This window comes from Heterodontus francisci, chromosome 13, assembly GCF_036365525.1.
Source record: "Heterodontus francisci isolate sHetFra1 chromosome 13, sHetFra1.hap1, whole genome shotgun sequence".
Classification (NCBI taxonomy): Eukaryota; Metazoa; Chordata; class Chondrichthyes; order Heterodontiformes; family Heterodontidae; genus Heterodontus; species Heterodontus francisci.
In genome coordinates this window covers 10,367,823-10,394,869 of record NC_090383.1, presented here as the reverse complement: position 1 = coordinate 10,394,869, position 27,047 = coordinate 10,367,823, and the positions used below count along the sequence as shown (strand labels likewise).

General features: G+C 42.2%; 1 protein-coding gene across 8 annotated transcripts in view; it reads left to right on the top strand.

Moving 5' to 3' along the window:
• plcb1 (phospholipase C beta 1) overlaps positions 1 to 27,047 on the top strand; it is a 751,229-nt gene that overhangs the window by 457,616 nt on the left and 266,566 nt on the right. For all 8 annotated transcript variants that reach the window (XM_068044354.1, XM_068044355.1, XM_068044358.1 and 5 more), the window contains one exon: positions 19,936 to 20,076. In XM_068044354.1, the coding sequence (XP_067900455.1) occupies positions 19,936 to 20,076 (141 nt within the window). The remainder of the gene's footprint in view (positions 1 to 19,935; positions 20,077 to 27,047) is intronic.

Genomic DNA, 27,047 nt, shown 5'->3' with positions numbered 1-27,047 from the left:
GGAAGGGCCGCTCGAGCCTCCCACTCCATTTTACCTCCCCCCCACCCCGCCACCATCCCGCTCTTTGCAGGGGGAGGTGTGTAAAATTCCGGCCCTGAGCTTAGTTCACTTGTAGCTTCTTTGTCCTAGCCTCCAGGATCAATAGGGTTGATGTGCTTCTTGAGATCAATGGAAAAGAAGTTCAAACAGAGTTCAAAATGGGTTGCTGAATCACTGTGGCCCATTTTGTGATACTGCCCCAAGAACAATTTATATGCCAAAGTTTCTAAACATTGTGCACAATATGTTTATCAACGAAAAGAGCAACAATGCAAAGTTGAACTGGATTTTCGTCTGTGTAAACTTAGGGATGGGATTTTATCCGCCGGCCATTTTCGGACAGGTTTCAGTTTGATCCGACTCATCTGCATCCATGGTGATTTTTATCTGTCAGACCTCATTAACATGCCACTGTCCACTTCCTGGCCATAACAGGCAGGAAGTAGGCAGGATGCGGTTGCCAGCTGCTGGCACTTGGGTAAATATGGGGAAGGAGGATCTGGTGGCGGGGTGTGGGCAAAGGGGGAGGTTTTTGGGGGAGAGGTGTGTCTGCTGTGGTGGGGTGGGGGCGGGTGGGAAATCTAGAGTAGGGCAGGCCTCAACTTTCTTAATAGGCTCCACAACGGAGAGTAAAGAACTTACCTGGAGGGTCTCTACAGCTTCCCAGTCCTTTGAAGAGAACAGGATTTGCAGGGTTATGGGGGAGAAAGCTGGGTGTGGGAACTTTAAAGACCGACAAGGGCACGATGGGCAAAATGGACCAGTCTGTGCTGTAAGATTTTATGATTCTTCATGTTGACCTTCATCTGTTGGGAAAGCCACTCAAACTCAAGTTAAAATCGTCGTCAAAGCCTGATGATGTAATCGGGTCCAGATTAACATGTGAATTAGGACTTATGTCGGTTTTGGTTAGGCAGTTTACCCGCCTGCACAGAAGCCTGCGTTAAAGTCGGAAATGGTGGGATCAGGGCAGCTTGCTGGTGGATAAGTGATCCGAGGCATTTTAATTGTGTACAGACCTAGTTTCCACTGTGTGAATAGGGTTAGGATCCCCCTGCTACCATAGTTTCATTCTGGCCAATGGTTCACATTACACCCTCTTTAAAGACAACTTCTATCTGAACAAAACTACACTGTGTACTGCTTCTCTGGTGTAGTTCACTTGGAAATAATCTCCAGTTTTAGCCTGTGCAAAATGTTAGGCTATCAGAAAAATCGATTATGTCATCTGTGCTCCCAATGACAGCTCATGTTCCTTCTTATGCTCTCTTCCCTAAGCTGACGACTCTTATACAATCTTGCGTTCAGTTTCCTTATTTAACATCTCACATCCCACCTCATGCTGTATACCCATAACTAACACTTCATCCCCATCTTATACTTCATTCGTTAATTAACAGCTTGCCTTTCTCTTCCGTTGTGGCCTAAAGAAACAGCTCACACCCCATCTTGTACGGTGTACCCTAAACCAACAGCTCTATACCCAGTTTTATGCTGTCTACTCGAAACTAACTGTTCAGATCATTTTGCACAGTGTATGCTGGACTGACAGCTTGTCTCATCTTCTGCTATATCCCCCAATCTGACAGTGTACGTCCTATCTTCGGTTGTGTACCCTAAGCTCATGAACCACGTCCCATCTTCTGCTGTGTACCACTGACCATTCATATCTACCTTGTAATCTATATCATGGGCTAAGGGCTCATCTCCTCCCTCAGGGTCATCGCCCCATTCCTGCTGAATAGATCAAGACTAAAATTAGAAGATCTGTCATCCCTGAATTTGTTCTGTGGAGCAATTTTGGATTCCTTTCTTCTGAATTCTAATCTCCTTGCTTCAGCTGCATACACACCCGTCACAAGATACAGATCAATATGCTGTACAATATGATGGTAACATCATCTATTGAAACTTATGTAGAATGTCATAGATTTAACTGGAAAGAAACAAAACTCTCTAAATATTATTGACAGTTCAATTAATCAGAATTCCCTCAAGCCAACAAATGAAAAGGCAAGTATCAGTCTTAATCATAATGTCTCATTTTACCCTGCCATTAATCTCAGTGGTAGATTTATGGGTGTAATCCCCTTTCTGCGCTATTTTTAGTGTATTAGTTAACATGCAATTGTAAAGTTCCAGTCTGTGCTACTTGAATGTAATTGAACTGTGTAACTCAAATGGGTAAAGAATTGTGTTAAAACAATATGGACAGAATTCAACCTGAACACGTTAACTAAGCTATTGAAAATAGTGCAAAGAGCCTTTAGGTTAAACCTGTGAGAAATCAGAAGAGGAATTGAGCAAACCTTTAATTTTTCCAGAGATTATATCTAATAAAGGTCTAGTCATTGAATAATCTTGTTAATGTTTTTACTTTCTCAGTAATTACCACAGAGGGCAGCACAGTGGCGCAGCCTCACAGCTCCAGCGACCCGGGTTCAATTCTGGGTACTGCCTGTGTGGAGTTTGCAAGTTCTCCCTGTGTCTGCGTGGGCTTTCTCCAGGTGCTCCGGTTTCCTCCCACATGCCAAAGACTTGCAGGTCGATAGGTTAATTGGCCATTATAAATTGCCCCTAGTATAGGTAGGTGGTAGGGAAATATAGGGACAGGTGGGGATGTGGTAGGAATATGGGATTAGTGTAGGATTAGTATAAATGGGTGGTAGATGTCGGCACAGACTCGGTGGGCCGAAGGGCCTGTTTCAGTACTGTATCTCTAAACTAAACTAAACTAAACAGATCTAATTTGCCCTTTGCAGTCATTCCTCATCTCCCCCATCCCATACTGATGAAACACCCAGGCTCATTAAACAGTAACTGCAGCACTTAACTCACCCCCTTTCCAACTTGGATTGCCAAGCTTCCAGGATTGTCCTGGAGTCTCCAGGAATTAGCTAGGAATGTAGGAACAGAGGGAGGCCATTTAGCCCATTGAGCTTGTTCCACCTTTTAATGAGTTCATGATTGATTTGTGACTGAACTCCAGATACCCACCTTTGCCCCATATCTCTTGGATTTTTCTTAACCAAAGGTACTATCAGTCTCAGATTAGAAACTTACTATCCATCCAGCATCAATTGCCAATTGCAAAAGAGAATTCCAAACTTCCGGTACTTTTTGTGTGTAGAAGTGCTTTCTGATTTCATTCCTGAAAGGTCTGGCACCTTGTCCTAGACTCCCCAACCAGTGGAAAGAATTTCTCTCTATCTACCTTATCTGTACCCCTTAATATCATAAAACTTCGATCAAATCACCCTTAACTGTCTAGATTCCAGGGAATGCAACTCTAGTTTGTGTAATCTCTCCTCGTAATTTAACCCTTGGAGTCCAGGTATCATTCTGGTAAACTTCCGCAGCACTCCCTCCAATGCCAATATATCCTTCAACCTCTAGAACATTGCTGTGAGCAATACAGGAGAAAATAAAATGTGTTTTTTTTCATTAGCTTTGAACACTCTTGTTCATTAAATGAACTAAAGGAGCTGTTTGCTCTGTTCCCCAGCAAGCACTGCAATTACATCATGGCCACTCCTGACAAAGATCCTGCAGCAAGGTGGAACACACAAGTACAGTTAGGATAACCACATTCTGCAGTACAATATGGAAATTTTGTGGGGGGTGAATACATTTATTATAGTTGCAGGAATCATGTCAGGTTTTGTCAAAGAAAAATTAACAATTCTGTCTTTGAGTGTCGCACAAACCAAGAACTAATTGACCTCTTGTTTTTTTTAACCACCCGCTTTTGCCTTGCACTATTGTCTCTTTTGTCATTTAATCACTCATATCACAGACCTTCCCTTTTGTTCTTTCCTCCCATCTCTTCCCCCTGCCCTGCAGACTCTTTCAAGCATTTTGCTGCTGTTAGAGGTCTTTGAACTGTTGGTTCTGGCTGCATCATCGCAGGACTTGCATCAGCATAGGGCTTGCCAAGCATGAGGCCGTGCCAACGTGGCTGCATCAATGTTAAGGGTGCAACAAGAGCTGGGAGTAGTGTTGTTGCCTCTGGTTGGACATATTCCTGGAGGTTTCACCATATGACCTCCTGCCTCCAAATGCTCCGCCCAGTCTAGCAGCCCTTTTCCTCCTCCCCTCCCCCACCATCTCTCATATTTTTATAACTAATAAACAAAGTGGGACAAGTAAATAAAAACACAAATTCAACGAGTTCTTCGATTGTGCAACACTCAAAAAAAAATTATTATTTCGACAAAACTTGGCACGATTCCTGCAACTATAATGAATGTATGAATGTATTTGTCACTGCAAAATTTCCATTATGCTGCAGAATGTGGTCATTCCTAACTGTACTTGTGTGTTCCGCCTTCCTGCAGGATATTGAGCAGGAGTGGTACTTGCACTGCATGCTGGGAAACAGAGCAAACTGCTCCTTTATTTCATTCAGTTGTCATATTTTTGATATTTTATGCCATTCTCTGTAGTAAATACATGCGCTGCTGGAAATGGTCTTAACTATTCTGGAATATTTAATTAGCAGTTTGAATTGATTACTTCATTTTTCAACACCTGTTATGGAATCACAGCACAGAAGGAGGCCATTCGACCCATTGAGTCCATGTCAACTCTTTCGAAGAGCAATCCAATCCCCTACTCTTTCCCCATATGTCTGCAATTCCTTCTCCAAATATTTATTCTATTCCCTTATGAAGGCTACTATTGAATTTAAACACCCAATCGGGCAGTGTATTCCAAATCCTAACCACTCGTTCCCCCCCCCCCAAAAAAATCCTCATGTCAACTCTGGTTCTTTTGCCAATCATTTAAAATTTGTGCTCTCTAGTTTTCGACCCTTCAGTATTGGTGGCTTCTTTTGAATTGCTGTTATTAAGGTGGCTTTGATACCCCTACTGTGGGCAGCATATTTTAGGGTGTCAATTGTAGTTGGGCCCATTCCTGGAGGTTTGATGATAGCATGATTGATCATGTGACAATCGGTCAGTAGGTTGCCTGTAGTTGTGTGTCTTGGCTCCCACAGAACCAGATTTCTCAAGTAGAGGATAAACAAAAAGGAAAAAAATGCAAATTTGTGCGTTTGGGTCCTATAGTCATGAACAGAATGAAATAGCGATTTTACTTCAAGCTGTTCATCTGTAGCACTTTCAGGCAGGTTTCTTGAAATCATTAGAAAATATAGATATTTTAAGTTTATAAATAATAAATGTATACTGAAAGTCAACAATAGGTATGAATAAAAAGTTAGAACAGCGTACCTACAGGCAATCGTCAAAAATAATTACTTTCACAGTAACATTTTATAAGTGGTTCTGGCTTTTATGAAAGTGCTGCTACAACTAGATTATCCTATAGATGCATTAGGCTGTGCCCATAAACCGTCTGAAATTCCTCATGAATTGGATTTAGAGTGTGTTATTTGTGGCGGTATAAATAGAAGTCATTTGATACATCAATTTACTCTGAGCATTTCTGAAACACATCATCTCCATTGATTGGATCTTGCTGTGAAATGTTCTCTGATGGGCTATTTTTCTCCATTCATCATGGACCAACAAATGCAATTTATTTCCCCTGCCTGCTCTTTCGCCTGGTCTGCTGGACATATCCAGGGCAAAAATAACCTGCAAAGCTGAAGTACCCGCCTGCTGCCTGGTCATTCTCTGAGGTGGGATTTCTGTTTAACTGGACAGCAGGGGCACATGCGATCCCACAAGTGCAAGCCAGACATTTTCACTTTGCAAAGACCCGCTCGTTCATTTCAAATAAAGAAGGCCAAAGCAGGGCCTCAATATCAACTTGTATTTATAGTGTCTTTAATGTAATAAAATGTCCCAAGATGCTTCACAGGTGTGTTATAAAGCAAATTTTGATACCGAGTCACATAATGAGATATAGGTCAGATGACCAAAAGCTTGGTCGAAGAGGCAGGTTTTAAGGAATGTCTTAAAGGAAGAAAGAGGGTTAGAAAGGTGGGGAGGTTTAAGGAAGGAATTCCAGAGCTTAGGGCCTGGGCAGCTGAAGGCACGGCCACCAATGGTGGAGCAATTCAAATCTGGGATGCTCAAGTGGCCAGAATTAGAAGAGCACAGGTATCTCAGAGGATTGTGGGACTGGAGGAAATTACAGAGTTAGGGCAGGGCGAGGCCATAGAGGGATTTGAAAACAAGAATGAAAATTTTAAAATCAAGTCATTGTTTAACCGGGAGCCAATGTAGGTCAGCAAGCACAGGGGTGATGGGTGAGCGGCACTTGATGTGAGTAAGGCACCAGCAGTAGAACTTTGGATGACCTCAAGTTTAACAGAGAGTAAGATGTGGGAGCCCAGCCAGGATTGCATTGGGATAGTGAAGTCTAGAGGTAACAAAGGCATGGATGAAGATTTCAGCAGCAGACAGGCTGAGGTGGAGCACAGTGATGTTACAGCGGTGGAAATGGGCGGTCTTAATGATGGTGGGCATACATGGTCAGAAACTCATCTTGGAATCAAATATGACACCAAAGTTGCAGACAGTCTGGTTCAGCCTCAAACAGTTGCCAGGGAGAGGGATGCAGTTGGTGGAATGTGTCAGTGGACCTCATGGAATATGCAGGGACATCACAAGCAGGGACAAAGCAGTCTGGAGAAAAAAGGCCAAATCCCAAAGTGTAAACTCTATTTCGCTATGATCTTTCTCCTGGAAGATGACCCTCAATTCCTGGAGACTCTCGACCAATCCGGGATTTATGACCCACTGCCGAGTACGAGGACCTGGCACTTCCAGGTGAAGGTATAACTTGGCTCAGATGCAGAGTAATACTCCCTGTACACTGGTCCAACAAATATGCCATAGCTAAAACATCCTCAATGAACTAAATTACTAGTTTAGCACTAACTTGTGCCAAATTGTGGATTTCCTGTGCCGTGAGCTCATACTGACCAAGAACTTGGTTGAGATCATCTAAGCTCATTTAAGACCCTTGTAGCCTGCAGAAAGGAGGTTTTCATCCCGCTAATCTGAACTGGATTTAATCTTAGGTCCAATCAGTAAAAGAGTCCAGTCCACTGTGGCACACCATTGCTTTACCTCATTGGTTGCTTAAGTCATTGAGAAGGAGATGTCTTTAGGTCACATTTTACCCACTCATGGGGCTGAATTTTAACATTAAAAAACGGGCGGGGTTTGGGTCAGGTGGGGGGTTAAATTCTCAGAACATATGTACATAGGAATTAGGAGCTGTAGTAGGCCACTCGGCCCCTCGAGCCTGCTCCGCCATTGAACAAGATCATGGCTGATCTGATTGTAACCTCGACTCCACATTCCTGCTTACACCCAATAACCTTTCACCCCCTTGCTTATTAAGTAAATATCTATCTTAATTGAGGTGTACAAAATTATGAGGGGCCTAGATAGAGTAGACAGAAAGGACCTGTTTCCCCTAGCAGAAAGTCAATTACCAGGGGGCACAGATTTAAGGTGATTGGTAGAAGGAATGGAGGGGACATGAGGAAAAACTTTTTCACCCAGAGGGTGGTGGGTGTCTGCAATTCACTGCTTGGATCGGTGATGGAGGCAGACACCTTGAACTCATTTAATAGGTACCTGGACATGCACCTGAAGTGCTGTAACCTGCAAGGCTACGGACTAGGTGCTGGAAGGTGGGATTAGATTGGATGGATAGTTTTTTTCAGTTGACGCAGACACGATGGGCTGAATGGTCTCCTTCTGTGCCATAACCTTTCTATGATTCTATCTCGGCCTTAAAAATATTTAAAGACTCAGCTTCCACTGCCTTTTGAAGAAGAGAGTTCCAAAGATTCACGACCCTCTGAGAGAAAATATTTCTCCTCATCTCTGTCTTAAATGGGCGACCCCTTATTTTTAAACAGTGACCCCTAGTTCTAGATTCTCCCACAAGAGGAAACATCCTTTCCACATCCACCCTGTCAAGACCCCTCAGGATCTTTTATTTTTCAATTAAGTCGCCTCTTACTCTTCTAAACTCCAGTGGATACAAGCCTAGCCTGTCCAACCTTTCGTCATTAGACAACCCACCCATTCCAGGTATTAATCTAGCAAACCTTCTCTGAACTGCTTCCAATGCATTTACATCCTTCCTTAAATAAGGAGACCAATATTGTGCAACTCTGTTTCCCGACCCAAACTTGCCTCACAGCTGTCTATTTCCAGCTTTAACTGGCTACTGCCAAATAAACTTCTATAAAACAGAGTACAAATAACTGCTTATCCTGTGCAACAGATATTATTATTGCAAGAATCTTTTTGTAAGCCAGATGCTAGCTGCCTCAACAAAGCAATTCATCTTGTTAGACCAGTCATTGCTTAACGATGATAATTGATTTACATTTAGCATATTTTTTTTGTAACAAAAGGTGGGGGAGGGGGGTGGTCACCCAAATTTTAATAGTGTGTAATTAAAAGCACCATATCAATGTAAGTTGTTGTTATGCATCAGTTCAAGTGACCTTTTACTGATCAGCTTAATAGTCACAGAATGGTCTCGCCATGAAACATCAACTGATTTGTGTTCACTCAACAGAGGCTGTTCTGAGGCACTGCTGAAAGTCTCCAGCAATTTCTGTTATTGGCTGATTCACACTGATTTAGCCAACACACCAGATTTTGTGATACATATAATTAAAGAGGAAGTTTCACAGCAGCAGCCTGTTTTAAAATAAGAGTTGACAAGAATCGTGACTATCCTTAGATTCTTCTGTGTGAAATTTGTTAATGATTTTCAAAATATTTTACACCAAGGAGTGGACTTGTGTTGATTTAGTAGCACGCTGGAGTCCTTCACAAAGCTATGCAAAAAGGTGAAAACTAAACAATCCTTTATGTGTCAGCAGTCGGCACGAAAAATCCTTTTATCTGCATCTTTTAATTCCTCCAGTTCAATTTGTAAGTTGTCTTCTGGTGTTGGCTCGGAGGTTTTATTGGTTCATAAACTGTAGATGTTTTTTGACTTGTTAGCTTAATGGAAATGAAAGAACCAGCAAACACAGTGCTCTCAGCGGATAAGGTGAACTGAAAATGACAGATAAGTTAGAAGAATTAGACCTCGATGCAGGCGACTGGTTCACAACATGAATATAAAAACGTGGTTTACACAGAGTAGCAAACCATATAGAATTTCTATTGGCTGAAAAAGAGATTGCAATTTAATCTTTAATTAAGAGTTGTAAAGGAGGAATTTGTTACGGTTTGATCAGTAATCTGCTGCTCTCTATGAGAAATTCGGCAACAACTGTGACAAAGAAGGCAGCACATCACTGGGGATTTGTTCGAAACAATTTTGCATGTAAGGTGGTTGCGGAGAGCAGTGCTCACAATGAAGGTGCAGCAGTTGTTCCTTTGCACAAGACGAGAACAAGAGTAGCTGATAAAGTCCACAGCAATTGAAAATGGGTGCAAAACTCTCATTTAAACAAGACTACTTTGCCCTCAGATTACGCTTGTCTGAATGATATTATTCAGAATTCACATTTAGTTGGTAATTGATCAACTAAAGGAGCCAATTTCCTCTGCCAGCTGTATGAAGTGAACCTATCTACAGTACCAATACTCAGTTTTTGTCTGTCCGCACTGTTTTGATTGTTAAGTGGCATTGGTGGGTTTATTTGGTGGGCAGTGCCTGGGGTACATGGGGCGTTCGGAGGACTGGAGTGCGTGACATACATGCGGCTACCAATGGTTGGTGGCAGTAGGGCGGAGGAGATTGGTGGAGAACAAAAACAGGAAGGCAAGGGGAGCTCAACAACAAAGTTACCCTGGCTGGAATGGGATGGGGATGGAATGATGGGGCTGGCATGGGAGGGGTGGAATGAGAGGGAGGGGATGCGATGATGGAATTGGTTAAGTGTGGCAAAATGGCGGGCACAATTATTTGATACAACTTATTATTCATAAGCTAGTCTTTATCCTAAAAATGAAGACTCACTAGATTTGAATGAAAAGAGGTTTTGGAAAGCTGTCAGGTGAATTAAAAGAATACATCAGCATGGATGCAGTAGATGAAGAAGATGATAACAGTCTATACCCTCCAGAGTTTCTACACAGTCTAACTCAAATGGACGTGTCACCACACAAACTTAGATTAAGGAAGGAGCAGTTATAATGTTGCTACAAAACTTGAATTCTAAACAAGAACTTTGTAATGGCACAGGATTGGTAGTTAGGAAGCTGTTTTCTTCAATGATAGATGCTGAAATTATAACAGGCAGATTTCAAGGAAAAGAGTGTTTATTCCTTGAATAATATTGAGCTCATCAGATGTAGACCTGCCTTTTCTAATCAGGAGAAATCAATTCTCAATTACACTTTCATATTCTATAACTATAAACCAGTCACAAGGCCGGACTCTTGACAAAATTTGCATTTATATTCCTTGGCCTGTTTTTACGCACGGACAGCTTTTCCCAGAGTGAGAGGTTTTGGGCTGGATTTAGTGCTGGTGGCAGGAATCCCGCCACCGGGCCCGAAAGCAGGGAGGCAAATCAGCTTCAGCGGTCAGCAGGACCCGGGGCCACATCTTGTCAGTGTCAGCCAATTAACTGCTGCTGCAGGCTGGCCATCCCTATTAAAGATGGCTGCCCACCCCCAAGAGCTGCCAGCCTCAAACAGTGCCACCAGAAGCAGTGGCCGCTCCTGGGGCTGCACCCGGAGGAAGAGGTTGCAGCAATGGGTGTGTGCCCTCACAGCCAGATAAGTGAGGTGTGGGGGTGTCGGAACCAGTCAGGCAGACCCTGGGGAGGGGTTTCGGCAAGGGCAGGCGGCGCCATTGCTGCAGCAGTGGCCATTGCCACCAGGGGGCTCCTTTGTGGGCCAAAGAGTGCCCAAAAAGGAGGGCCCCTCCTGGAGCTCACCGGGAGGCCACCACAGTTTAGCTGGTAGTCTCCCACATGGTGTAGGGAACCCCCTCCCCCCACCCCCCCCCCCCCCATCCCGTGCTGATAAAATGCAAGTGGAGACAGGAAAAGGCCCTTAATTGGCCACTTATGTGGCTCAGTTGGTCTCTGAGTGGGAGTGATTGTCTGCCACCTTTCCCGCCGCTGGCAAAATGTCATGGCAGCAGGAAGGCAATGGGCACACCAGCTGCCGCCTTCCCAAACCTAGCCCTTTGATTCTGTTAAAGTTTTGGTGAAAGAATAACTAGAAATCCTGTAATTAAGGAGGTAGTGTTGCAATAAGGATACTAATTTGACCAAAAACTTTTGTGGATCTCTGCTAGTCTGTAATATATGCAGTACTCTTCAGTTGTCCAAATGATTAGCATGCAAGTTTGTCCAATATTAGAGGTTGTCTCACAAGTAAACTCCTAGAACCTAATCTGAATAAGATGTACAAGATACAGTATTCTAAAGTACATATTGGTTTAAGCTATAAATCATGTTTGTGAGTTTAAAATTTTGGGTTTAATCAGTGAACATTTTCAAAAGGAGCAAATGAAATATTTTACATAATGACAAACACCCATGACAGTCTCCGCAAATTGTATCGCTAAAATGATCGGACCGGAAATATTACCTGCTTTACACCGGGAAACTGACATTGATAGTTTGGATTTATTGGGTTTAACCCAGATTTTGGAATTGATCCTTTGGTGATTAATGAATGAGTTTATCTGTAATCCTAAAACCAGATGCCTTCATTTTAAATAAGGTAAAGCAGTTTGATAGCCCATTTCCACTAGAATCTCAGCTTGGAAATAAATTGGGTACATGCAAAGAAACATAGCAATGTGCAGGTCTAGAAAAGGGCATTAATCAATTGGGGTGGACCCATAGTCCACACCTGAAAATCCATCCATCTAACTCTTGTGTTTACCTAGATAATCTGCCTCTCTGATCTATCCGTTCCCTACATTCACCACTCGTTGTGTAAACTGAGTAAATCTGAAACATTTCATGGAATCGTAGAATCATAGAATAGTTACAGCGCAGAAGGAGGCCATTCAGCCCATCGTGTCGATGCCGGCTCTCTGCAAGAGCAACTCAGCTAGTCTCACTCCCCTGTCCTTTCCTCGGAGCCCTGTACATTTTCTCTCTTCAGGTACTGATCCAGTTCCTTTTGAAAGCTCCAATTGTCTCTGCCTCCACCATACTCTCACGCAATGCATTCCAGATCCAAACCACTCGCTGTGTAAAAAAAAAATCCTGTCTCATGTCACTGTTAGTTCTTTTGCCAATCACCTTAAATCAGTATTCTCCCTTCCGCCAATGGGAACAGGTTCTCCTCCAGACCACTCATGATTTTGAACACCTCCGTGAAATCTCCACTTAATCTTCTCTTCTCTACTCTATGGAGAACAACCCCAACTTCTTCACAAGTATCCACATAACTGAAGTCTCTCATACCTGGCATCAATCTCATAAATCTTTTCTGCACCCTCTCTAAAGCCTTCACATCCTTCCTAGAGTGAGGTGCTCAGAATTGGATACAATACTCCAGTTGAGACCAAACCAGTGTTTTATAAAGATTCATCATAGCCTCTTTGCTCTTGTATTGCCTCTACTTAGAAAGCCCAGGATTCTGTATGATGATTTAACTACTTTCTCAACCTGGCCTGCCATCTTCTGTGTTTTGTGCACATGCACCCCAGGTGTCTCTGTTCCTGCACCCCCTTTAGAATTGGGCTCTTTAATTTATTTTGTCTGTCCTCATTCTTCCTACCAAAATGTACCACTTCACACTTCTCTGCATTAAGTTTCTTCATATTGTAGATCTTTAACCTATGTAGCTATGAAGCTATGATTCATCCACAAAGTATGAAGCAGTACCTTACGATTCACTGTGTAAAAAATTAATAAATCTCTTCACTTTTCCTTTCAAAGATTCAGTCGTATGCTCTTGTTTCAGAGTTTGTGATGATATCAAACATATTCGGTTTTACTTTGCCTATACCCTTTGAGTATTTCAATACTTTTCAAGCATAAACATTTTGCGTTTCTTTTGCTATTTCTGGATCAGCGATTTAGTTACCTTTCTCAGTACCTTCTCCAAAGCGAAGTGTATCTATTGTCATATGGCAACCAAATTTAGACAAAAATACAACAGTTGGTGCTTAAACATTTATCTCTGAACCAACACCTATAACAGATGATCTGGTCATTTATTTCATTACTGTTTTTGGGATCTTGCTGTGCACAGCTTGGCCGTCGTGTTTCCTCCATTACAACAGTGACTACTCTTTAAATAAAAACTACTTCATTAACTGTGATGTGCTTTGGGAGGGTGGTAGCAAATGTGGTGAACATTAGTGGCAGGCCAGAGATTGTGAACATTTTAGAAACCAACAAAGGATGACTTTAAAAAAAAAGAGGGAGAAATTAGATAATGAGAATATACTATCAAGAAATGATAAAATAGACAGTAAGAGTTTCTACAAGTATATAAAAAGGAAAGAGTAACTAAAGTAAACGTTGGTCCCTTAGAGGATGAGACTGGGGAATTAGTAATGTGAAAGAAGGCAATAGTAGAGACTTTGAGCAAATATTTTGTATCAGTCTTCATGGAAAAAGATACAAAAAAATCCCAAGAATAGAACAAAATCGAGGGGCAAAAGGGAGGGAGGAACTTAAACCAAGCTTGATCACTAGACAATAAGTACTAGGAAAACTAATGGGAGTAAAGGCTGACAAGTCCCTTGGACCTGATGGCCTGCATCCTAGGGTCTTAAAAGAAGTGGCTGCAGAGATGATGATGCATTGGTTGTAATCTTCCAAAATTCCCTAGATTCTGGAAAGGTCATAGTGGATTGGAAAACCACAAATGTAACACCTCTGTTCAAGAAAGAAGGGAGACATAAAGCAGGAAATTATAGGCAAGTTAGCCTAACGTCTGTCATTGAGAAAATGCTGGAATCCATTATTAAGGAAGTAGTAACAGGACATTTAGAAAATCATAATATAATCAAGCAGGATCAACATGGCTTTGTGCAAGGAAAATCGCATTTGGCACATTTATTAGAATTCTTTGAGGATGTAACAAGCTGGGTTGGTAAAGGGGAACCAGTAGATGTAGTGTATTTGGATTTTCAAAAGGCATTCAATAAGGTGCCACATAAAAGGTTACTGCACAAAATAAGAGCTCATGGTTTCAGAGGTAATAACATGGATGGAGGATTGGCTAACTAACAGGAAACGGAGAGTCGGGATAAATGGGTCATTTTCAGGTTGGAAAACTGTAACTAGTGGGATGCCACAGGGATCAGTGAATTGGATGAAAGGACCCACTGTACTGTAGCCGAACTTGTTGACGATACAAAGATAGAGAGGTAAGCAAGTCATGAGGAGGGTACAAAATGTCTGCAAAGGGATATAGATAAGTTACATAAGTGGGCAAAAATTTGGCAGATGGAGTAATATGTTGGAAAAATGTGAGGTTATCCACTTTGGTGGGGAGAATAGAAAAACAGAATATTATTTAAATGGAGAGAGACTGCAGAATGCTGCATTACAGTGGGATCTGGGTGTCCTTGTACATGAATCACAAAAAGTTAGCATGCAGGTACAAGAAGTATTTCGGAAAGCAAATGGAATGTTGGCCTTTATTGGAAGGGGGATGGAGTATAAAAGTAGGGAAGGCTTGCTACAGCTGTTCAGGATGTTGGCAAGACCACACCTATAGTACAGTTTTGGTCTCCATATTTAAGGAGAGATATACTTGCATTGGAGGCAGTTCTAACAAGATTCATTAGGCTGATTCCTGGGACGAAGGGGTTGCTTTATGAGGAAAAGTTAAGCAGGTTGGACCTATACTCATTCGAGTTTAGAAGAATGAGAGATCATCGTACTGAAACATATCAGTATCTGAGGGGGCTTGGCAGGGTAAATGCTGAGAGGATGTTTCCCCTCATATGGGAATCTAGAACTAGGGGGCACAGTTTCAGAATAAGTTGTTGCCGTTTAAGATGGAGATGAGGCGGAATTTCTTCTCTCAGACGGTTGTTAATCTTTGGAATTCTCTTCGCCAGGGAGCAGTGGAGGTTGGGTCATTGAATATATTCAAGGCTAAGTTAGACAGATTTTTGATCTGGAAGGGAATCAAGGTTAGGGTGGGACAGGCAGGAAAGTGAAGTTAAGGCCACAATCAGAATGGTGGAGCAGGCTCGAGGGGCCGAATGGCCTACTCCTGCTCCTATTTTGTCCTGAGGATGTAAAAGGTGATTTGTGAATGCAAGTCTTGCTTTCTTCTTTCTTTCTTAGAATAATACTCCATACCAGGTCTGGGGTTGAATTTCCATGGGGGCTCTCCTGGTTGCCCACCATAACTTTAGCAGCAGATCTGTGGAAACCCCAGAGGAACTCATTAGGACGGTGGCTCTTCCACTCAAGTTATAAAAGGCTATCAGAAGAAAACCCACTTCTGAGTTCTGATAAAAGGTCACAGGCCTGAAACGTTAACTCAGTTTTTCTCACCATAGATGCTGCCCATTTTCCAGAATTTTCTGTTATTGTTTCAGATTTCCAGCATCTGCAGGATTTTGCTTTTATAAAAACAGACAATGCTGATAAGACAGTCAAAGCAGGTCAGTTAGCAGCTATGGAGGGAGAAATGGAATTAAAACATTTCAGGTTAATGCCTCGTTAACCTAAGCTTGCATTTGTGGAGCCCTCTGAACTGAAATTTGCCCAACAATGTGCAGGTTATTTTGAAGGGAGTGGCATAAAGGTACAGTTGTAATTTGTTGAATTATTTCCACTTTCCTTTCGACATAAGGTATCTATTTCTTTGTATCTTAGGTGCAGAGATTTCAGCAATCTGGTGCTTTAATGCACAAAGCAGGTTCGATGTCACGACTGGACAACTGAAAAAAATCTTCTTAAGTGAATATTGGAATATGCATTGCGATCTAGCAAAATACTAATTTACAACGTTGTTTGCTTAGAGGTGTGCAAAGTAGTAGATAAAGTGGAAGATTGCAGCCCCATTCATTTCATTCCGTGTCTGCTCCACACACTACTTCAATATAGAATTTTACACATGGCAGCACCCCATTGTCTATTGTGCCATCTTTCAGCCTGTTCAGCTAAATTATAGAAATCTCCTTGGCTTTTGTCCTTGAAATGGATTTGTCTGCGTTTATTCAAGGTGAGGACTCTCACAGATTAAGTGACAAAGCTTTCGACTTTAGAGTTTAGAGCAAGAGAGGTTTGATTGATATAGTTTGATGAGATCAGCATTCAAATTGGTGAAACCTTGGCCTTAATTGTTTCCTGCACATCCAATCAGTCTTTGTATCTCAGTAATTATACAGATAATTTTTTTTATTCAGCACTCAGCATGCACAGTTAACAAATGGCAATTTTTCTAACTCAGCTTTCCTAAGAATTTCAATTAAATAAAAGCAGCAAAATAAAACATTGGATCATAAAGTCAGATCTTGTACTTAATGCTGCAGTGTGCTTTAATTTTGAAGTACTGAAACAGCATCAAAATAACAACAACAATAACTCACATTTATATAATGCTGTTACGGCCAGCTGAGAAAGGGGTCTAGGGGTTCTCTCTCAGCCTTCACCTGGTCTTACCGTAACAGGGTTTAATTTTAAACACACCGTTTTTTTAGCTCCCCCTCAGTGAATCCTTGTTCACTAACTTCCAAGTATAAGGCAAAGAAATTAGCCAAACAGGTTTTCTTAGGTTTAAAGAAAAAAGGTTGAACTTTATTAAATTTAGACTTGAATTCGGTTGACGCCTACAGATACGCAACGCGCTCACGCTAGCATGCATATGCGATACACACATGCAGATAGAAACAGAAAAGAGCAGAAGAAATAAAGTGGAAAAGCTTGAGACAATACCTGAAGATGGTTTTGGTTACTGTTCTTTGAGTCCTTGATTGTAGGTGGGTCTTGCTTTTCATTGGGGCCCAGTATTCTTCTTAAACCTTGTTAGATGTAGAAGACTTTTCTCTCTTGTGGTTTATGTGTCCTCAGTGGGTCCAAAGGCTGTGAGAAAGAGATGGGAAAAGACAGGAGAGGTCTTCTCACTCCAGGAGCAAACAGTCTTTCTGAATTCAAAAACTCTGTGGCCCAGTTCAAAAAACCCTGGACCAGTCAGTTAGTTGTGTGACCAGCTGGTTTACCCAGCTCTGGTTTTTGTGGATTGTATCATTTAGCACTCTCTGGAATGCTCTTCCTTACACCTTCAATATCTGGTGCCCAAAATCCAGTGTGGGTTGAATGTGTCAGGGAATGATCCTTTTGTCTCCACAAGCACTGTCTGTTAGCTGAAAAACATTTGCGTACTAAGTGTCTGGCAGCCCTTGTAACAGGCCTTCTCTTCTTCCCGGCAAGTTTAAAATCAATGTTCGCATGACAAAATTAATATGCCTCATTCTTGGCAGGTGGGGGCCTGCATGACAACGCCTTTAAGATAGTAAAACATTGCAAATGGTTCACAGGAGCGTAATCAGGCAAATATTGACACCAAGCCACAAAATGAGATATTAAAACAGATGATCTAAAGCTTGGTCAAAGAGGTAGGTTTTAAGGAGCCTCTTAAAGAATGAAAGAGAGGTTGAGAGGAATGTTAATATACATATATAAATGTTTATGATTATAAATTGTTGATTATAAATATAAATTCAGTGCAAAAGAGATTCATAAGGCAGCTGAAAAGAAAGAAAGATTTGCATTTCTCTAGTGCCTTTCACAACATCAGGGTGTTGCAAAGCAAATTACAGCCAATGAAGTATTTTGAAATGTGCTCACTGTTGTTTAATTTAGGTAGAAAATTATAAGCAAAAGGCTGGAAATCTAAATCAAAAACAAAAAATGCTGCAAGTCTCAGCAGGTCAGGCAGCATCTGTGGGGTGAGCAAAGGAGTTGACTTTTTGGGTGATTTTTGATTTTGACAAATAGTCCACACCTGAAAGTTGAACTCCTCCATTCTCTTCAAAGGTGCTGCTTGGTCTGCAAAGTGTTCGGAACATTTTTTGCTTTCGATGGAAGATTGTGCTTGATTCATTTTTCTTTGATAATTTGTATTCGTGGGTTTGAGTAGTTCAGTGTGCTGCCAGATCTGGAGTTACTGCCCATGATATTATCACATGAGCACATCATATTTCTGTCAGTTTTCTCTCCCTGTCATTTTAATGGGAGACATTAATCCAGTTGTCAATAGTCAGGCTACCACCTCTGTTATAAGAAAAGAAGGAGCTTGTATTCATATCGTATCTTTCATGTCATAGGAACATTCAGTTAACAGCCAATTAATTACTGTTGAAGTGTGGTTGCTGTTTTGTGAGCAAACATATTGTCTAATTTGCACAAGCAGGATTCTACAAACAGTAATAAGATAACCAATTAATCCAGTATTTGGTGTTCTTAGATGAGAGATAAATATTGGCTAAGATAACAACAGTTTGCATTTATATGACGCCTTTATATATTAAAATGTCTCAAGGCGATTCCCAGAAACGTTAAACAAGATATCAAGAGAAGACCCTTACTCTTCTTCAAATAGTGCCATGGGATTCACCAAAAGAGGCAGACAGGGTCTCAGTTTAATGTTGCATCCAATCAAACAGAGGAACTTGATGCAAGTGCATTAAGCATTCGTATAACAAGTGTCACAGACAGGGTTCTGTTACTTTGCCACAGGGCCGGCTTTTAAGTTTGACTAGGAATGATAGAATAAAGGTTTCCTCACTCGGCTCCTTTGTAAAATGGCTTCAAGAAATCTCAGCTCCATTTCAAGAAGACTTAGGACTGAATTTTACCAGCCCCTCGACACTGTGGGTCGTGGCGAGGAGCCCTGTAAATTGCGAGCGGGAGCGGTCCGCCACAACCGACGATGCCGAGTTGGCCCCACCGAATATTAACGGCGAGGCCTTGGTGCGGCCCCCTTCATTAAACTATTAAAATGAGGATAACTAAAATGCAGACGAACATACCTGCCGACAGCGACTGTCCCACACCGATTTTACAGCCAACCAGCCGCGCGCCTTTGGAGCTCCCTTGGAGTTCTGAGGCGAGACACTTGTGGGGAGGGGGGAGGAATAAAATTATCAGGGTGGGAGGGGGGGTGAGAGCGGGCAAAGCTATTCCTCTTGGGTGTAGGGATGGTGGGAAAGAGTTGTGGCTCAAAGCTACTGAAGTTCGGGAGGGTGAAAGTTCGTAATTTTACATATTGGTTTTTCGGGGAAATTGGTTAGTTTATTAATTGATAACTCAGTGCGGGGGGGGGGGGGGAGAAGGGTTGGAAAGGGTATGAAAAATTTGATAGTACCTTTAAAAATGGCGCAGGCACCTGCACAGTGGCGCCGGACGCCGTTTCCGGGGATGCAGCGGCCGCCCCCACTATGTCATCGGGGGCGGCTGCTCCGCCCCCGCTATTTAAATGAGCTCCCGCACGTAATATCATGGGGGTTCTGCGGCGGTAATTCCGTGTCGAAAGGCCGCCGACTTCACAGTGCACCGCCGCGGAGCTCAGCGCGCTGATCAAATTCAGCCCTTAGGTTCACAGTACAGTATATAGTTCCAATGTAAACTGACACCAAGCTGACAGTTTCACTGAGAAAGATTGTTTAGGTGAATGCTGTGCAGGTCAGCACTTTTTACAGATGCAGTAGTGGGTGTTCCAACTGTTATTGGGACCCAGGCATGTTGTTAGGAAGAACAGGAAGAGCTTTACTGTGTTTGATCTATGCTATCCAGTGAGGAATTGATGCTCACATCAGAAGCAGAATGTCTTTCATCTCCCAGCATTGCCACCACTAACCTTGATAGGGTGAAAAAATTACAAGTTTTCTTTTAAGGGAGAAACTTCCATGAATTTTAATACATTCCTTTGAATAATATAATGAAACTGATCGTATCTGCCTGCTATTGAATAATTATTTTGTTAATCCGAATCAGAGAAGATGCATTGCGCTCCAACCCACTTTCTCTCCGTTTTTTTTTCTCACCAGGATGCCAAGCTCCGAGAGTTGTTGGATGTTGGAAATCAGGGGAGTCGTCTGGAGAACAGGATGGTTACCGTGGTTTATGGCCCAGACTTGGTCAACATTTCCTATCTCAGCTTCATGGCCTTCCAGGAAGATGTAGCAAAGGTACCTTGCACATTCCCATACTCTGTCCAAACCAGCACAGTGCCTTGAGCCTGGAATGCCTATCCTCATGCTCCACTGCAGACAGACATGCTTTGAAAGGGTGGCATTATATTTCCGGGGAGATGTACCTCGTGTCTTTCTGCTGGCTGCTGAATACATTCAGTTGCCATTATCTCTGTGGCCTGAAAATTAATTGAAAACCACTTCCTCCACCTTCAGTCCTTTCCAACCTGACAGTGTCGCTGCAAATGTTGTTTCAAATTTGAAGTCTCCTTTCTAAAAAAAAGATATCAGCCATGAATTATTTCCTATTCTAATATTTTATTATTTCCATGTTTTTTTTATTGAAAAGCTAAGTTATGATCTGGAATGCAATGGCTAACATTTTGGTGAAGCATATTCAGTGGTTTGGATTTTGCAGTGGTAATGCAGGTGAAACTGTCAGTGTTCGCTGTCATTAATCCACTGAAACTGACAGCAACTTTGGGAGTCCACACATGCACAGAATAACGTGGAAATCCAGAACTTGTTGCCAGTGATTCTAGTTCATCCAGAGAGTGTGTTGTTCAGGTCCTTCCTAAGTGAATTCCAAAGCAATCAGTGAATCGATGGAAACTTCCATATTTATGCTTAGTCTCACTATAAAAACTCTTGAAAAAGTTGCAACTTGTTAATCAAGATGTAACTGGGCTTTTAATGGCATAGTAACTTTATAATTACTACTGAACAACCTATCTGGCCCTGGAAAGCAAATCTCTCCATTAAAATTTTAAAAATCCACATATTTTTTTAATGAATTTTTAAAAAATGTTTGTTTATAATGTTTTATTTTCTATCTTAATCTAATCATAATTATTTACTTTGCTATCATAAAATTGAAATTAAAGTGAAGAAGTCAGTGCTTTTAAGTTCCTGGTTTGCTGTCTGTGTGAATACTTCAATGTCATTGGCTGCTGCACTTACTTGATGACATCACTGCTGCTGCACGCCTGGAAGTCCTCTTGACTGTGCCAGATTCAAACTGCTGTCGGGAAAGGGAAAAATCCATGGCCAGTTAAAAATATTTAGCATCAACAAGAATTCTAATTCAAATTTGTTCTATTACGAGTGCTTCCATTTTTTTTGTTAAATTTTGAAGATTTGTGATTTAAAACTGAAAAGGAGTCCATGGATTTTTTTTTACAAGGGTCACTGAGAGATCTGGACTGTAAGCAGTTACTGGAAGGCACCTGTCTTCAAACAATTTCCCAGCAGGGGTTGTTTTTGACATGGGAAAGATGTCTACAGAGATGTGACAGGTCAAGATTTATAGGGGTCAGGAGGCTTGACTCCTGGCATTGTTTATGAATTTGCCCTGGACAGTGAGTTGGGATATGGACAATGGTTTGAAAAGACAGTTGGAGAAAACTTGCCAAGAGAGCAACACCCAGCTCAGTCTGTTCCAGCTCATTGAAACAGCCTCCAGTTTTCCATCTCTTGAGAAGCTAAGAAGCAAGTGTAAGAAACTGCCTGAAACTCCTGTTGCTGCAGTTTTCCCTGGAAAGCCTGATCAAACTGGTCTTCAACATCACCTGACAAGAACTGTTCTAGGAGGATCCCAGTGACAGCCATTTATACGTATTTGGTATGCCAAACCAAAAAGGACATCTAACGTCCTTTCATATCTTCTCATTTTTTTCTTCAAGAATTAGCAAGTATTTTTTGCCAACATATTTTTGTACTAGAGCTCTAAAGAGTAAATCTCGATTTTTTTTTTTGATTAACCGGTGTGTGTGTGTGTGTGTGTGTGTGTGTGTGTGTGTGTGTGTGTGTGTGTGTGTGTGTGTGTGTGTGTGTGTGTGTGTGTGTGTGTGTGTGTGTGTGTGTGTGTGTGTGTGTGTGTGTGGGGCTAAGGTAAAAAGGGAACTTCTATGTTTCAATCTGTGTGTTAATGCTTTGCTTCATGACTGGTTAAGACTTGTTTTATAATAAACTGATAATTTTGTTGTTTATTAAAGCAACCTGGTTGGTGTGTTTTATTCTGCGATAAAAATAGAGTCTGTGATTGACCGTATCGGTGAGTGGGAAAAAATGTACATATATTTTGTGACCCGTGGAGAAGTGGAGCTAGAATAAACAGTGAACTCCTTCCACCTCAGTCGTAACAGTTCTGGTTGCGACATAGTTGTCGGGTTTTGAGTTGAACTTATAGCCTGTCCTGTCATGGTGCTGTGTTGTGCCCAAAAGGCTATGTGTTATGCAGCATAATTGCTTTTTAATACTGCACTGTTCACTGAACAGGCTCTGTGTCATCGGGATAAAAACAGAAAATGCTGGAAATACTCAACCAGTCAGCAGCATCTGCGGAGAAAGAAACAGAATTGACGTGTCAGGTCAACAACTTTCCTGTCTCTCTCTCTCTCTCCCTCGCCGCAGATACTACCTAACCTGCCAAGCGTTTCCAGCATTTTCTGTTTTTATTTCAGAATTGCAGGGGCCGCTTTAACATCCTTTAGTTTTTTTAAAAAATCAGCGTCATTGCATCTCTAGATTTTTCCTGTGATCTCTTGTGGACAGATTTAGTGGTTACAGCAGGAAGTTTGGTTGGAAGCAAGTAAACAGAAATGTTTTAGGCCGTTTTCTGGAACAATGTCAGTGTTGATTTTGGTTAATAATGAATTTTAACTCGCTTCATACTGAATTCAACAGAACATGAATTAGGTAGGGTAATACAATTTTATGAATCTCTTTTATGTCTCTATGACAAATTAATCTCTCATATCAATACTACAACCCTTCTCAGCCCAATACCTTTACATGGCCGATGCTGCTATTGAGATAACTGCTGTATGGCTGCAGCCTCATTGATAAGGAGTATGAACAATAATCACTGGTATTTTGATTTTCCTGTCATGAAAACCATAAGAAAGAACAAAAGAAAGATTTGCATTTATATAGCACATTTCATGACCTTGGGCTGGACTCTATGCCTTTTTATAAAGCTAAGGATCCCTTTTTGTAGCAGCTTCATCAATTTGCCCTTCCACCTTTAACTATTTGTTTATGTGCTCCCTCAGGTGTCTTTGTTCCTGAAGCCCCTTTAAAATAGTACCATTTAGTTTACATTGCCTTCTTCCTCCCAAAATGCAGCAGTCCACACTTCTCTGCATTAAATTTTATCTGCCATGTGTCTGCCCATTTCACTGATGTGCTACTAACCTCCTCACTACCAACCCCCTCGCAATCATCTGTTTTTAGTTTTTGGTTGAGAGATAACTATTGGCGAGGACACTGGGATGGACTCCCCTACTCCTCCCCTGGACTCCCCTGTGCAAATAGTGTCATGTTCTTTTTTAATCCAGCAGAGGCAACTATGTCTGCGGGTTGAAGTGTCGTCTGAAAGACAGCACCTCAGATGCATGAGACTGTGGGCTGAATTTTACTTCGACGCACGGGTCGCGGTGCAGGGGCCGGTAAAATTCTGCGGGGAGAGGACACCTCGACTCACGACGTCGAGAAGGGCCCGCTGCATATTACCGGCAGCGGGGGACCTTGGTGTTCCCCACCCCCACCCCCACCCCACTACCTGGCAGCGGGTCCTTCATCTCCATATTACAAAGAACCCTAATGATATTTAAATTAACTTACCTGCAGACGGCAGCCGTCCCATGCCAATTTTACGTCCTCCATTTGGCCTTCGCATGCCTTTGGATCTCCATGGGGATTTCGGAGGGGGGAACTTGGTGGGGATGGGGAAATAATAAAATTTTCAGAGCGGGAGGGGTGGAGGAGCGGGGAAAACATTTTTGATTGGATGTGGCGATGGTGGGAAGGGGTTGTCGGGCAATGAAATGGCTGTTGGGGGGTTTGGGGAAGGGCCTCCATTACGTAATTTTATATTTAATAAAAATCACTACTGATGTCCCTTTAAAAATTAAAATTAATTATCAGGGCTTAAAGCCCTTTAAAAATGGCACTGGCGCCTGCACAGTGGCGCCGGATGCCGTTGCTGGGAACGCGGCAGCCTCCCCCACTATGTCATCGGGGGCGGCTTCTCCACCCCCTCTATTTAAATGAGCCCCCGCGTGTAATATCGGGGGGGGCGGGTACATCAAGGACAGTGCATCTGCACGGGATGCATGCCGCCATTAGAGTGTACTACCGCGAACTGCGGCGCACTTGTAAAATTCAGACCTGTGAGTCTATATTAAGTGCACAAGTCTTGGGAGTGGGGCTTGAACCCACAACCTTCTGACACAGAGGCGAGAGTGCAACCAACTGCTGGCATTGTAAACCTACTTCCTGCTACACCCTGGCGAACTATGGGGCATTGGACAGATGAATCAGTGTCAAGGCCAGAGAATAGGTGGATTCAGCAACAACAGAAGACTGCCCACCTTCTTCTCACTATGCTACCAAGGATTAGATGGGCACATTGACAAAACAAGACCTTCTCCATCTCCGTTTACTGGGCTAATGAGGATTGGCTAATGCATCTGCATTATAAAGCCTCAGATGTTAATTGGATACTAATTGTGTTTAATTGTAGGCACTTGGTGGCTATTAACTGGGAATTCACTTGTGTCCCTATAAATGAACACTGACTTGGTTGTTGGGTTAGGAGGTGCTTGTTTGTAATCTGTAACTGTGTAAATAAATGCTTATCAAAGTGTAAAAAGATTGGCTCCAGTTCTATCCTTCACCAGCTGGCTTTCTGGAATATAATATCATATCCCGACCCAGTAGATTGGCATTAATGGAACATATATATCCCCATTATAAAATCATTTGCATCACCCATTTCACCAAAGCTAGCCAGCTTTTAATAGGTGCTTCACTCAACCCGCTATGCTCTACATAAAGCTATCGAGCTCAGCTGCACTGGCGTAATGAGGATTGAACAAATCCATCACCATTAGAGCACCACTTACCCCCTCACAAGCCTAATAAGGATTGTAGAGATGCATAACCCTGCAAAACTATTTATCTCCTGCACATGAAATGCGCATTTAAAACATAGTTTAAAAACAAAGGGCCAGAGAGGGTCACGTATGTTTGGGGGTGGAGGGGTGTTAAACTGGCAAAAATGTGAAACCCAAACCTAGCCTGCCACAAGCGTGCCTACTTCTGGTTTAACCACAGCGGGTTTAGGAACATAGGGTTTGAGTAACCTGCTCTGGAGAGACGAGTCTGCTGTTAAAGTATTTATGTGAGGCTGTGTGCCTCAGATTTTTGTTCACCAATTTGAATTTAACAGCTGCAGCCCAGGTTTCCCAGGGTTCGGGAAACCCAGCAGCTAAAGGGAGATGGGATATGCAGATACTGCAGCTAAGTGGTTTTCCAGCACTGCTTGAAGGCCAGGAGGAGCAGGAGCACATCACCCCCGACCCCCGCCGGTGCCTCCCCCTCTCCTCAAACCAATCTCTCCATCCGCACAATCTCTCTCTCTCTTCCTCCTTCGCTGTAGTGCTCCAAGCCACCAACCCCCAATCTTCTCTGGTTGTTAGGGATCGTCCGCAGTGGTCCCCGGCTGCAGCCTTCTACCCTAGGCTGTCCTGCCCAGCAGTTGACCAGCCTTTCAGTCAGCCTTCCAGTAAATATTGGGGCGAAAGTTTCCGACAGCCCACATCGAGCTGATGGAGAGACTTTGGAAATGGTGGTGGAGTACAATATTCTCAAAGTGTTAGGCCAACTAAATGGTTACAATTCAGATATGTTGGAGAATTCAAGTGAATGCCCCCAATTTGAATCATTGAGATATACGGGGCTAATAAGTTTTGGATAGGTGCTTCATCTAGGAACTAGGAACTGATGGAATTGTGGTCATTATAAAACCATCGACCCCTCCTCCCCAAAGACTAATGAGGAATAAGCAAGTATTATGGCTCATGTCAATGCTGCTTATAAGGGACAAAGAGATGAAGAGGAATAGTTTTTATTCAACGTACTCCCCTTTTTATATTCCAAGTTAATAATCTATATCTGAAAGTCTGGGGGCTTTTTTTCCAACGGAGATTTCAATTTTGATGCTGACATGGAAGTGCTTGAGTCAGATTCCCTCCCTGCCTCACCACTTTGACGTAAGCTGTGGGATGAAAGGCCTGAAGTGGCTCCATTGTGAGCAGTGAGGATTATGACTACCTAAGAACCGTTATGAAACCTGCAAACCCCAAGAGATCACATTATAAGCCACAAATTTCATCCTAAGTTATTGTAAAACTTTTATTAGACTTTTAAAGCACTATACTGAATGTAATGTTATTAAGTGTAAGTAGAGTGAAAGCTGGCAGGAGCTCAAAATACAGTGGAAACGTTTAAAGATTGGAAATTGAAAGTAGCCAATGTTTGAACTACAAGCTTGCCTTCAACTATAATATGTTGATGTGGCTAATTAAACAATTGCATTAAATACAATGCTTTATGCTCTTGTATTCAGCATACTGCATTAGTTTATTACAAACCCATTTAACGGATCAGGTGTTGACAGTTGGGATTATAAAATTACTTACTTAATGTCATGCAAATATTTCAGCAACAACAGACAGAATTCAGGAAGAGTGGTAAATGCTTTGTTGTCAGCTCCCTGGCAAGTTATTTTGCAGTAGTCCACTGTTCTGAACTCAGTTAATATTTTTTATAAAACATCTGAATGTGATTAAGCATTATATAAATTATTTTCATGTCTCCCGTTTTTCCTCCTCATCATCTCAAATGCCCATGCTTGGATACAATCCCACAAGTGCTGGTTGCCCTCCAGGTAACCATTCTGCACATGTGCACTGGTCACAGTGCCCTCGTAGATTATTCAAGCAGTGGGGTGCTTCAAAATTGAGACCGAGCCTGTCCTATTCTAATATCCACACACGTCCTTTCTGCCAGTGGTCACTGATGTGGAGCATGAGTTCACTGCACCCCAAGAGCTGCTGCATTCAATTGATACCTGGTCTGAGATGAACTAGCTTAGCACAGGCCAAGGGTGGAATCTGTAGTCA